Here is a 13,932-nt window from a genome sequence, read left to right on the forward strand (position 1 = left end):
GAGAAAATGGGATGCACTCAGCTTGGTTATGACCTTTATAAAATATTTCTTTATAAAAATCATCAGGGCCTTTCCGGGCGGCGCAGTGGTTGAGAGTTCGCCTGCCGATGCAGGGGACATCAAAGGGAAAAAAAAAAAAAAGAAGCCAGTGTTACAGTGCTACATTGTTCAGAGTTGAAGGCCAAGCCATGGACTTAGAGAAAGTACACTGTACACCCTGCCTCTTCCCGGCAACCTGGGGGGCAGTTGGGGCAAAAGGGGTGGGACCAGACGTTTCGGTCGTGTCACACTGAAGCAGCCTGGGTAAGAAAGGCCAGTTGTTGTTTTTCAACTTCAAAGTGATGGAAAATTGAGGCAAAAACAATAACCATGACATAATATTCAAACAGAATTACATCAAAACCTAGTATTTACTAATGGGTTACAGGATGAAGGGTAAATTATTTTTGCTTTTCTGTCTTTTCAAATTTTCCTCAAAGTGCTTTGTTTGTTGGTTTTTAATCAGAAAAACGCCTCTCACTTGCCAGTTGTTAGAAAGAGAAAAGCAAAAGAAGAACAGAGTGAGTACATGGGCAGGCAGATCTGGGAGGTTGAAGACAAAATGGAATCAAGGCTTGTTACGCAAGACAAAGAAGGAAAACTAGGTCAGGTGTTAAGATGAGGCCTCCCTGCAGATAGCCCGGTGTGAAGGATGCTTCAGCACCTCTGGTTCTTCCTTAGTGCACTAACTCATAGGCCAGGTAAGGATAAGGATGCCCTGTTGTTTTTACTCAATCTTAATCCTCATGGGGTAGCTGTTGTGGCATTGATGCATTTCACCACTTCTTCATACTGTTTTTGTGTCAGTAACCCTTCTGTTATGCTTTTACTTTCTTCAAACTTGGGCAACACAATTGCCGTGTAGCCTCCGGTGGATGGCTAGAAGGGAAATAGAATACTTAATACTGTCAAACGGTAAAAAAAAAAAACAGATAAAAAGTACGTGGATGGGATCTTACTTCCCCAGACCCTTTCACCTTCTCTTGAAGAATAGATGGCTTATGAAGAATGCTTTCATTCACTTCCATCAACCGTCCTCTAACACAGCTATTTAAAGAAAAAATTGCTTTGAAGAAAATTATTACCTTCTTTGTTTCTTCAAAATTGTGGTTAAAAAGTAACTCACCTAGACATGGTGTATTCTTCTCCATCAGAGCAGTAAATCTTACACAGAGGTGCAGGATCTGTTAGAAACTGTGCCCCCTGATAATAAAAGGGAAGAAAAAATTAATTGATGTACATTTTCACTTTTCTTTGTGAGGCAGCCCTCAGAGTTACAATAGGATATATTCCTGGAATTAGCGTTTTAAATAAAAATGACTTAAGTACAGAAAAACCATTCATTTATTCAAATACTTACATACTAAAAGCCTCTATGGGCTAGGCACCACCCTAGGCTCTAGAGGAAAAAGCAGACTAAGACAAATGTGATAACAGGTAGTTTAGTTACATATTAAGAATATATTTTATCTTAACTTATTATACTTTATATTTAACTGTACATGAGAAAGCTGCACATAGCCAAGTGTAAAGATTTCAAAAGGGTAGGAAAATCTTACCAATAAGCAGTAATATAAAATTCAACATTATAGAGAATGACAGCAATATTGTACAAAGTTAGTTTCATTAAAATTCCTACATTATTGCCAGAAACTATCAAACTCTTAGAGGAAAACATAGGCAGAACACCCTATGACATAAATCACAGCAAGATCCTTTTGGACCCACCTCCTAGAGAAATGGAAATAAAAACAAAGATAAACAAATGGGACCTAATGAAACTTCAAAGCTTTTGCACAGCAAAAGAAACCATAAACAAGACCAAAAGACAGCCCTCAGAATGGGAGAAAATATTTGCAAATGAAGCAACTGACAAAGGATTAATCTCCAAAATTTACAGGCAGTTCATGCAGCTCAATAGCAAAAAAACAAAAAACCCAATCAAAAATGGGCAGAAGACTTAAACAGACATCTCTCGAAAGAAGATATACAGACTCCCAACAAACACATGAAAGAATGCTCAACATCATTAATTATTACAGAAATGCAAATCAAAACTACAATGAGATATCATCTCACACCAGTCAGAATGGCCATCATCAAAAAATCTAGAAACAATAAATGCTGGAGAGGGTGTGGAGAAAAGGGAACACTCTTGCACTGCTGGTGGGAATGGGAATTGGTACAGCCACTATGGAGAACAGTATGGAGGTTCCTTAAAACACTACAAATACAACTATCATATGACCCAGCAATCCCACTATGGACATATACCCTGAGAAAACCATAATTCAAAAAGAGTCATGTACCAAAATGTTCATTGCAGCTCTTTTTACAATAGCCAGGAGATGGAAACAACCTAAGTGTCCATCATCCGATGAATGGATAAAGAAGATGTGGCACATATATACAATGGAATATTACTCGGCCATAAAAGGAAACGAAATTGAGCTATTTGTAATGAGGTGGATAGACCTAGAGTCTGTCATACAGAGTGAGGTAAGTCAGAAAGAGAAAGACAAATACCGTATGCTAACACATGTATATGGAATTTAAGAAAAAAATGTCATGAAGAACCTAGGGGTAAAACAGGAATAAAGACACAGACCTACTTGAGAATGTACTTGAGGATATGGGGAGGGGGAAGGGTAAGCTGTGACAAAGCGAGAGAGAGGCATGGACATATATACACTACTAAACGTAAGGTAGATAGCTAGTGGGAAGCAGCCGCGTAGCACAGGGAGATCAGCTCAGTGCTTTCTGACCGCCTGGAGGCGTGGGATAGGGAGGGTGGGAGGGAGGGAGACACAAGAGGGAAGGGATATGGGAACAGATGTATATGTATAACTGATTCACTTTGTTATGAAGCAGAAACTAATACACCATTTGAAGAAATTATACTCCAATAAAGTTGTGAAAAAAAAGATTCCTACCTTATTTTTATATTAGAACTTAACAGAGAAAAGAACTTCTTCATTAGGTCAATCATTAAGACTTTCTGAAGAAGGGCTATTTTTCTAATTAAAAAAATGCAATTTGAAGAATATTTGGAAAACAGAAAAGTTTTAAGTAGCAGATAAGTGTAACTTACCCATTATCCTATAACCCACTAGCAAATACTACATTTTGACACATGTCTGTTTGTTGTGGTATGGTTATACTTCCACGTACTCCACTGTATGGATATATCTGGGGAGATTCTGACAAATATCTACTGAGTCGGCCAAAAAGTTCATTCAGATTTTTCCCTAACATGAAAAACCCGAACGGACTTTTTGGCCAACCCAATACCAGGAGGCTCATGGGAAATGGATGCAAGCATGTCTCGTGTGTTGCCCTTTTTCCCAGGAATTTTTACTGCAGTGAACATCTGAGGTCAAGATGCTGTTCTTTATGGCCTCTTTCCCACTCACAACATTATTAGACGGCATTCAGGTGTTACTGCATGTGCTTCACTCCTCTGCCTGTGGGTACTTCGTTTCAAAATACTAGTCAGTGTGACTCCCCACTTTTGGGAGGAGGAGCTGGGGACTTGTCCCAGATGGTTTGTCTACCACTGGCTCTGTGTCAGAAAGAAGTGTTTTAAACCCCTTTTGTCCCCTCCCATGGGAGAATAAATGATGGGCAGTGCTGAGATGTGATCAAAGCTTATCTACAGTGGGTTCCATATGCAGGTCCCTCTTTGTTCCTCAGAAGTAACAAGAGTGTTACTATTTTGGACAAAGATTTATCACAGGAACATCACAAGCACTAACTGTTTTACTTGCAATTTGTAGACTTTTAAGAATGGTCTATGCTTTTTAAAGTCCACTTGCTTCTTGAATGAGGAAAAATCAATAATTATAAGGCAGGTTATTAGGGGCCTTCAGGACTACAAAGGGGAGTATAAACAAGGGTCTTCCAGAACACTGAGGGTAATTAGCAGGAACTGTTAGTATGATCTCAGTAAATGAAGGACCTAAATCACCAACTGAAACTTTCCTATCCAGGGGGGTTTGTCAGGATAGTTTAGTATGGTATTGAGTTGTCCTTGGTGTGATACCCTCCTTTAACAATAAAATGTCCATCCTGCCTAGGATTATAGAGGGCAGAGGTAACATTTTCTATAACTAAACACTACATGGAGGTAGAGGGTGTAGCTAGATGTGTATTAAATTGGCAGTGATTTAGGAATGGGAAATGATACGAAGCAAATACTGTATATTTTCTCAGATTGATTTTTTTTTCACTACCTCAGGACTTTTTTTACTTTTAAGTTCACATGTGAAAATATACGATAAAGAAGTATTGATCACCTAAATTTTATAGAATTCGAAATACTGGCTTATCAAAACTAGAAAGGACAAAATATCTTGTTATATTGGTATTAGAGTTGTTCTTTCAAAGGCCCAGCTTCTCCATCCTTCATCCTGGAGGTGATAGGGATGGTGGCCCAGAAGCTAATATGACAGATAATATACCTTCTGAAATACCTCATTTTGGGGGGCTGAGAATTTCTTTAGAGTTTACGTAGTCTTAAAATCATCTCTAACTGCCAAGGAAGTATGCTGAGCATACTTTACTGGGTTCTAAGACTGGCTGGCTCTATCATTATTATGATAATAGAGGATTTAAGTAGAGAAATACAGGAACATACCCGCTTAAATTTCCCAGAGACTTTGTTCTGAAGTCTGCTACAATTGGTACTGATTAGATAGGAAATGCTTTTAATTGCTTTTCCATTTTGAAGAACTAGATGGGATCCTGCCAGTGTGATGACACATTCTACGAGGAGCAAAAACTGATCCTGTATTATTGCTTGGTATGATTCTTCCTCCTATAACACCATATTCCTACTGGCACAAGAAGAGCTGAGCTGACATTTGTTTACTCAGCCTATCATTTCCCCCATTTTCCTCGGGCTACTATTGTAGCTTAACTGAAGAAAAGAATGCAGTAATAAAAATGGAGAAAATGGGACTGAATTTCCTTCCCCAAAAGGGAAGAGTACCAGAGGTGTTTAGACAGCACTGAGGAGAAAGAGAGAAAAGTAAGGCATGCTGGTATGTACAGGATACCATATGTGCTTCTACCCTAGCCCTCTCCATGGGCTTGGGCAATTCAGTGGTTAGGCACAGGCTGGTTACTTGAGGTAGTAGCCAACTGAGGGTGTGGTCCTCCATTTGGATGCTTGGGTAATCAAGTTTATTTGTTTAGCGAAGGCACTGAAAGAATCATTCTTTTTTTTTTACATCTTTATTGGAGTATAATTGCTTTACAATGGTGTGTTGGTTTCTGCTTTATAACAAAGTGAATCAGTTATACATATACATATGTTCCCATATCTCCTCCCTCTTGCGTCTCCCTCCCTCCCACCCTCCGTATCCCACCCCTCTAGGTGGTCACAAAGCACCGAGCTGATCTCCCTGTGCTATGCGGCTGCTTCCCACTAGCTACCTATTTTACGTTTGGTAGTGTGTATACGTCCATGCCTCTCTCTCGCTTTGTCACAGCTTACCCTTCCTGCTCCCCATATCCTCAAGTCCATTCTCTGGTAGGTTTGTGTCTTTACTACTATCTGACCCCTAGGCTCTTCATGGTATTTTTTTTCTTATATTCCATATATATGTGTTAGCATACGGTATTTGGCTTTCTCTTTCTGACTTACTTCACTCTGTATGACAGACTCTAGGTCCATCCACCTCATTACAAATAGCTCAGTTTCGTTTCTTTTTATGGCTGAGTAATATTCCATTGTATATATGTGCCACATCTTCTTTATCCATGCATCTGTCGATGGACACTTAGGTTGTTTCCATCTCCTGGCTATTGTAAATAGAGCTGCAATGAACATTTTGGTACATGACTCTTTTTGAATTATGGTTTTCTCAGGGTATATGCCCAGTAGTGGGATTGCTGGGTCATATGGTACTTGTATTTGTAGTGTTTTAAGGAACCTCCATACTGTTCTCCATAGTGGCTGTACCAATTCCCATTCCCACCAGCAGTGCAAGAGTGTTCCCTTTTCTCCACACCCTCTCCAGCATTTATTGTTTCTAGATTTCTTGATGATGGCCATTCTGACTGGTGTGAGATGATATCTCATTGGAGTTTTGATTTGCATTTCCTTAATGATTAAAGATGTTGAGCATTCTTTCATGTGTTTGTTGGGAGTCTGTATACCTTCTTTGGAGAAATGTCTATTTAGGTCTTCTGCCCATTTTTGGATTGAGTTGTTTGTTTTTTTGTTATTGAGCTGCATGAGCTGCCTGTAAATTTTGGAGATTAATCCTTTGTCAGTTGCTTCATTTGCAAATATTTTCTCCCATTCTGAGGGTTGTCCTTTGGTCTTGTTTATGGTTTCCTTTGCTGTGCAAAAGCTTTGAAGTTTCATTAGGTCCCATTTGTTTATCTTTGTTTTTATTTCCATTTCTCTAGGAGGTGGGTCCAAAAGGATCTTGCTGTGATTTATGTCATAGAGTGCTCTGCCTATGTTTTCCTCTAAGAGTTTGATAGTTTCTGGCCTTACATTTAGGTCTTTAATCCATTTTGAGCTTATTTTTGTGTACGGTGTTAGGGAGTGATGTAATCTCATACTTTTACATGTACCTGTCCAGTTTTCCCAGCACCACTTATTGAAGAGGCTGTTCTTTCTCCACTAGTACATTCCTGCCTCCTTTATCCAAGATAAGGTGACCGTATGTGCGTGGGCTTATCTCTGGGCTTTCTCTCCTGTTCCATTGATCTATATTTCTGTTTTTGTGCCAGTACCATACTGCCTTGATTACTGTAGCTTTGTAGTATAGTCTGAAGTCAGGGAGCCTGATTCCTCCAGCTCCATTTTTCGTTCTCAAGATTGCTTTTGCAGAAGAAGTAAAGCTGTCACTGTTTGCAGATGACATGATACTATACATAGAGAATCCTAAAGATGCTACCGAAAAACTACTAGAACTAATCAATGAATTTGGTAAAGTAGCAGGATACAAAATTAATGTACAGAAATCTCTGGCATTCCTGTACACTAATGATGAAAAATCTGAAAATGAAATCAAGAAAACACTCCCATTTACCATTGCAACAAAAAGAATAAAATATCTAGGAATAAACCTACCTAAGAAGACAAAAGACCTGTATGCAGAAAATTATAAGACACTGATGAAAGAAATTAAAGATGATACAAATAGATGGAGAGATATACCATGTTCCTGGATTGGAAGAATCAATATTGTGAAAATGACTCTACTACCCAAAGCAATCTACAGATTCAATGCAATCCCTATCAAACTACCACTGGCATTTTTCACAGAACTAGAACAAAAAATTTCAAAATTTGTTTGGAAAAACAAAAGACCCCGAATAGCCAAAGCAATCTTGAGAACGAAAAATGGAGCTGGAGGAATCAGGCTCCCTGACTTCAGACTATACTACAAAGCTACAGTAATCAAGACAGTGTGGTACTGGCATAAAAACAGAAAGATAGATCAGTGGATCAGGATAGAAAGCCCAGAGATAAACCCACGCACATATGGCCAACTTATCTTTGATAAAGGAGGCAGGAATGTACAGTGGAGATAGGACAGCCTCTTCAATAAGTGGTGCTGGGAAAACTGGACAGGGACATGTAAAAGTTTGAGATTAGATCATTCCCTAACACCATACACAAAAATAAGCTCAAAATGGATTAAAGACTTAAATGTAAGGCCAGAAACTATCAAACTCTTAGAGGAAAACATAGGTAGAACACTCTATGACATAAATCACAGCAAGATCCTTTTGGACCCACCTCCTAGAGAAATGGAAATAAAAACAAAGATAAACAAATGGGACCTAATGAAACTTCAAAGCTTTTGCACAGCAAAGGAAACCATAAACAAGACCAAAAGACAACCCTCAGAATGGGAGAAAATATTTGCAAATGAAGCAACTGACAAAGGATTAATCTCCAAAATTTATAAACAGCTCATGCAGCTCAATAGCAAAAAAACAAACAACCCAATCCAAAAATGGGCAGAAGACTTAAATAGGCATTTCTCCAAAGAAGATATACAGACTGCCAACAAACACATGAAAGAATGCTCAACATCATTAATCATTAGAGAAATGCAAATCAAAACTACAATGAGATATCATCTCACACCAGTCAGAATGGCCATCATCAAGAAATCTAGAAACAATAAATGCTGGAGAGGGTGTGGAAAAAAGGGAACACTCTTGCACTGCTGGTGGGAATGTGAATTGGTACAGCCACTATGGAGAACAGTGTGGAGGTTCCTTAAAAAACTACAAATAGAACTACCATATGACCCAGCAATCCCACTACTAGGCATATACCCTGAGAAAACCATAATTCCAAAAGAGACATGTACCAAAATGTTCATTGCAGCTCTATTCACAATAGCCCGGAGCTGGAAACAACCCAAGTGTCCATCATCGGATGAATGGATAAAGAAGATGTGGCACATATATACAATGGAATATTACTCAGCCATAAAAAGAAACGAAACTGAGCTATTTGTAATGAGGTGGATAGACCTAGAGTCTGTCATACAGAGTGAAGTAAGTCAGAAAGAGAAAGACAAATACCGTATGCTAACACATATATACGGAATTTAAAAAACAAAAAAGTCATGAAGGACCTAGGGGCAAAACGGGAATAAAGACACAGACCTACTTGAGAATGGACTTGAGGATATGGGGAGGGGGAAGGGTAAGCTGTGACAAAGCGAAAGAGAGGCATGGACATCTATACACTACCAAACGTAAGGTAGATAGATAGTGGGAAGCAGCCACAGAGCACAGGGAGATCAGCTCGGTGCTCTGTGACCGCCTGGAGGGGTGGGATGGGGAGGGTGGGAGGGAGGGAGATGCATGAGGGAAGGGATGTGGGAACAGATGTATATGTAAAAATAAAATTAAAAAAAAAAAGATTGCTTTTGCTATTCGCGGTCTTTTGTGTTTCCATACAAATTGTGAAATTTTTTGTTCTCGTTCTGTGAAAAATGCCAGTGGTAGTTTGATAGGGATTGAAGTGAATCTGTAGATTGCTTTGGATAGTAGAGTCATTTTCACTATGTTGATTCTTCCAATCCAGGAACATGGTATATCTCTCCATCTATTTGTGTCATCTTTAATTTCTTTCATCAGTGTCTTATAATTTTCTGCATACAGGTCTTTTGTTTACTTAGGTAGGTTTATTCCTGGATATTTTATTCTTTTTGTTGCAATGGTAAATGGGAGTGTTTCCTTGATTTCACTTTCAGATTTTTCATCATTAGTGTATAGGAATGCCAGAGATTTCTGTGCATTAATTTTGTATCCTGCTACTTTACCAAATTCATTGATTAGCTCTAGTAGTTTTCTGGTAGCATCTTTAGGATTCTCTAGGTATAGCATCATGTCATCTGCAAACAGTGACAGCTTTACTTCTTCTTTTCCGATTTGGATTCCTTTTATTTCCTTTTCTTCTCTGATTGCTGTGGCTGAAACTTCCAAAACTATGTTGAATAAGAGTGGTGAGAGTGGGCAACCTTGTCTTGTTCCTGACCTTAGTGGAAATGCTTTCAGTTTTTCACCATTGAGGTCAATGTTGGCTGTGGGTTTGTCATATATGGCCTTTATTATGTTGAGGAAAGTTCCCTCTATGCCTACTTTCTGCAGGGTTTTTATCATAATTGGGTGTTGAATTTTGTCGAAAGCTGAAAGACTCATTCTTGTCAACCAAACTCTTACTATAAATAATACCATCTCAGTACAGTGGAAGATAATCACTTAATGAATATTTATTCAATACAAGACCGTACCAGGCTACAATGCCAGAAAAAAATTTTTTTTGATAATTTAAAATTCCCAATTTGCTTACCGGTTAGAGTGTTGTAGTATACAGTGGTCCTCACAGGGTTTTCCTTTGACATCCAGAAGAAATGAATGAGTCTGATGGCTGTTGAGTCAATATTTAGTACCACTGTCTGTCTAGTACTTTCTTTGGTTCATAGAGGTAGTTAATTATGAAGGCTGGACACATACATCACTGGTATCCCTTCATTACTCAAAAAGATATACGTAAAGGCTTACCATAAAGTATTTAAAGATATCTGGTCCAGATGGAATCTTTCATTCAATGTTAAAATGATGATTAACTCTTTGCTCCACCTTTTTTTATCCTCACTTTAAAATGAGTACAATCATTATTTCTATTAGAAAAAAAAAGTGATTAGTAATGTATTCTTTATTTAATTTAGTAGCATGTTTTGTTGGTCGATTTTAGAGAGACGAACTCATCCTGGTTCGCCCAGGACTGTCCTGATCTTAGCACTGAAAGTAATGGATTCCAGAAAACACCTCAATCCAGGGTAAACCGGACGGTTGGTTACACTAAGTCTGGCTAATAAAACGTATGCTATTGCGAAATATTTCAATATTGTAAAAGGTGAGTACACCTATTGTCCCTAAATGAATGGGAGGAAGTTGGGTTAGAGGAGGGTCCCCAACGATGCTCTCATCACTGATATTTGCTGCGTGCACAGAGCTGTACAACAGGATACCTACTTCTAAGTGGCAAATGTGTAATACCAGCGACTTCCTTTAAGTAAAACTGTTAGATTCTGCTTTCTAAATGCCTCTACTCTAACCCACCCTCTTCTCTCCACCCCTATGCCTCTACCTTAGTTTAGACCGCTACCATTTAAATCAGTTTATGTATCGCCTCTTCTTGGAGGACTGAGACCCTCAAATCCCTTTAGGCACTCATGGAGATTGCAACCCAGCTCCTGCCTCCCTCGGGGATCTCACCTTAGTCTACCATCTTCCCGCAAGCAACCCACCCTCGTGAACTCGCACTGCGCTCGCCCTACCCGGCATGCACCCTTCTGTTTTCCACGTCTTTGCAAATGCCATTCCCTTGGCCTACAGGGGAACAGAGAGATCCAGTTCCTTCTGACGTGGGGAGGAAGCGCTGGGGAGGGCGCGTGTGCCTTATGATCTGTCATCATAGTCCCTATACTGTCAGGCAAATTGGGCCCAGAGGAGACTGACATTATTCTCCACTTACCCGCTTTGTACCAGCGAGTGAAGTAACGATCCACAAGCGACGGCACCGCGGGCTCCGCAGCCAAGGCGGCCTCAGGGGTCTCGGGCTCGGTAGCCATGGCGACCTCAGGTGCTGCAAACCCCGCCCCCTGGGAACCTGTACTCTTCCTCCCGCTTGCCACGGAGGAAGGTGTCTTTCCGGCGTGTAGCCCGGGACACGCGCTGTGCGCACGCGCACTGCTCCCCAGGCTCCGCAGGCTCCACCCACCGGTGCCCCTTACTGAGCTTTGTGGTCTGACGTCAAAGCGGGGTTCAAACACGATAGGCTAGTCAGCAGGATGTAGGGATAGGGGGCAGCGGCCAGCGCCGCTCCTCACAAATCTTTGCGGGGCGACGAAGAAGGCAGGCTACGGCCCCTCCGCCTCGCGGCGTCACTCCCGCGCCGCTCGGCGCGTGTCAGGGTATCTTGGCTTGCGAGTACGTGTTTCGCCGGTCGCCCCTCCGCCCGGCTTCAGCCACTACCGGAGGGGGTCGAGCGGCCCGGCGGCTCGGAGACCCAGTGCGCGTCACGAGAGCTCAGAAGCAGCGGACAGGGAGAGGCCCGTGCGCAGCCCTGGGCGGACGCGCCGCTGTTTGGGGGTCCTCAGAGCGCGGCGTAGGTGAGCGTTCGAGCGACCTAGCTGGGGTGGGGGCATGGAAACGGGCCCTGTCCGCCAGAGGGTGTCCTGATGAAGGGGACCCTCTAGCGCCCAACCGCTGCCTGCTGCTGGTCTGGGAGTGAAGTGCGGCTTGACCACCTCTGCCCTCCTTGAGTCCTCTTTCTGCAGACTTGCCGCCTGCTGCACTCGCGGCCATCAGTGGGCTCTGCGCGGCGCGGCAGGAGGAGGAATGACATGCTGCTCCCCCAGCTGCACACTTACCCAGTCTCCGGATTCCTTGCAGTTGCGGACAATACCGCCGAACCAAGTAATGCGCCAATTAAAGCACAACAATGCATGATAGAAGGTGACGGTAGTAGAGAGAAGTTCAGGTACTGTGCTGCGAGTCCCTTCTCGCATCTGCAACTTTTCCTTGGAGATGTTGTCCCTGTGCATTTCCATGTAACGTGGTATCTTATGTGGCCCTCTCCCCCGTTAAGCTGTGACCTCTGAGGAGGCAGTGACTGTCAGTCATCTCTTGTCCAGACTAGCACTTAGCAAGTGCTCAGTCGGTATTTGATGTAGGCCACAAACCGGATCGTAGGTTTACGTACTATGTAAAGGATTCAAACCGTACACTGACAGGCAGGGCAATAACCAGTGAATAGTTTACCGTGAAAGTGTGGGCAAAAGGGAAGCAGACACACAGTTTCAACTTGGAGGACAGAGAAAGTAGGAGTGCCATGTCCCCAGAGGGGAAACTAGTTTGGTGGAGAATAGCAGGTACTTCATTTAACAGGTTGCATTTGATGTGCTTTTGAGAAATCCTTGTGGTAGCAGCAGGAGGTTGAGAATGTGAGCTTAGTGTTCAGTTTAGGGAGGGTCAGGGCTAGAAGTTTAGATCTACTAAGCATATTAGTGACCTGTTTGGTACTTGTGGTCATGGACATGATAATTAGCCAAGAGGTGGTTGGATGAAGGAGCAAGGGAAGAAAATAGAGGAGTTGTCAGAAATTTCAGAGAGGATCCAGAATTGATCTATGGAGTGGAGAGATCTTTAGCGCATTTAAGGGCTGAGAAAGGATGAGTCATTTGAGGGCAGGGGAGTTTGGAGATTGCGGATGTAAAAGAAAGGGTACTGATAAGCCAAGGTCCTGGGGGAGTTTTTAGGGTTCTCCTTTGCTGGTCTTGAAAAAGAGTAGGACACTTCTGAGAAGGTAAGGGAATAAGGATGATAGGTGTGAAATTTTAGAGAAGTTCATTCTGAGGCTGGAAGGGTTGGGGAGGAGGGCGATGAATGATGAGCTGCCCTTGTGCCACCAAGCCTAAGCTTGTACTGCTCACCACACGACAGGCCAAGAATCGAGACACGAGTTGCTGGGGCAAGGAATAACGACTTTATTCGGAAAGCCAGCAAACCAAGATGGTGGGCTCGTGCCCCCAAAGAACCATCTTGCCTGAGTTAGAATTCAGGCTTCTTTTATACTAAAAGGGGAGGGAGTAAAGTCAAACATTTCCTGGTTCCCATCAGCCTCCAGAGATACCCCTCTGGTGTTAATTTCTTTCTCCCTGCAGTCATTCACAGGTGGGCCTGGTCAGGATGTTTCTTGTGAGCTAAACAAAAGTATTTTAGCTTAATGCTCATTACCTGGGAGTCAGGGTTCTGAGAGTTGGGTGATTATGTATAATTTAAGCTTATAGGCTGCATCCCTTTAGTGATTAACTTGCAATAGAATACAAAAGGTTCTTCCCTATTACACTTGGCCGGTGATTTTGAAAGCTCAGTGATTTGAGAACTCAGGTTGTTTGATATGTTTGTCAGTCAGGGTCCAGTCAGGAAAGTAGAAACCACACAATATTTCAACAGACTTTAAAACGAAGAATTGGTTAAATAGCTGCTGGAGGAACAAAAAGCAAAAGGGAGCAGTGAAGTAACTAAAAAAGTAAACTGATGGAAGAAGTTACAACACTTAGCTAGGTCTGAGGATCAAAACAAGGGAAGCCATTGGGGTTATCATGACCTAACCTTGGAGGAGAGGCATTATAAAGCTGGTGTTGATAACTCTGGAATTCAGAGGAGGAGCTCCCTGTTACTAGATTTCAGGCACCTGGAGGGGGGCACCTGCCTGGTTAGTGCTGGTACCTCTGGGGTGCTTGTTATCATGCTGGTCATGGGAGTGCTAGAGGCTGGGACCAAGGGCCCCTGGAAGGATGAAGGCCCACTGCTGGGGCGATATCGACTGAAACAGCA

General features: G+C 42.0%; 1 protein-coding gene and 1 pseudogene across 2 annotated transcripts in view; one reads left to right on the top strand and one right to left on the bottom strand.

Moving 5' to 3' along the window:
- LOC308609410 (protein Abitram-like) lies at positions 1–11,162 on the bottom strand (annotated as a pseudogene). The gene is made up of 6 exons (XR_014017885.1): positions 10,807–11,162; positions 9,878–9,955; positions 4,676–4,803; positions 1,166–1,242; positions 1,017–1,086; positions 1–918 (listed from the first exon to the last, which is right to left on the bottom strand). The product of XR_014017885.1 is annotated as a protein Abitram-like (transcript).
- The window catches only part of LOC308609411 (elongator complex protein 1-like), a gene marked incomplete at its 5' end in the record, with an annotated part of 18,416 nt that continues 15,644 nt past the window's right edge, over positions 11,161–13,932 (top strand). The window contains 2 exons of the mRNA XM_081223086.1: positions 11,161–11,233; positions 11,381–11,702. Of these exons, the coding sequence (XP_081079212.1) occupies positions 11,161–11,233; positions 11,381–11,702 (395 nt within the window). The remainder of the gene's footprint in view (positions 11,234–11,380; positions 11,703–13,932) is intronic.

The sequence above is a fragment of the Mesoplodon bidens genome (assembly GCF_964165515.1).
Source record: "Mesoplodon bidens genome assembly, chromosome: X".
Lineage (NCBI taxonomy): Eukaryota > Metazoa > Chordata > Mammalia > Artiodactyla > Ziphiidae > Mesoplodon > Mesoplodon bidens.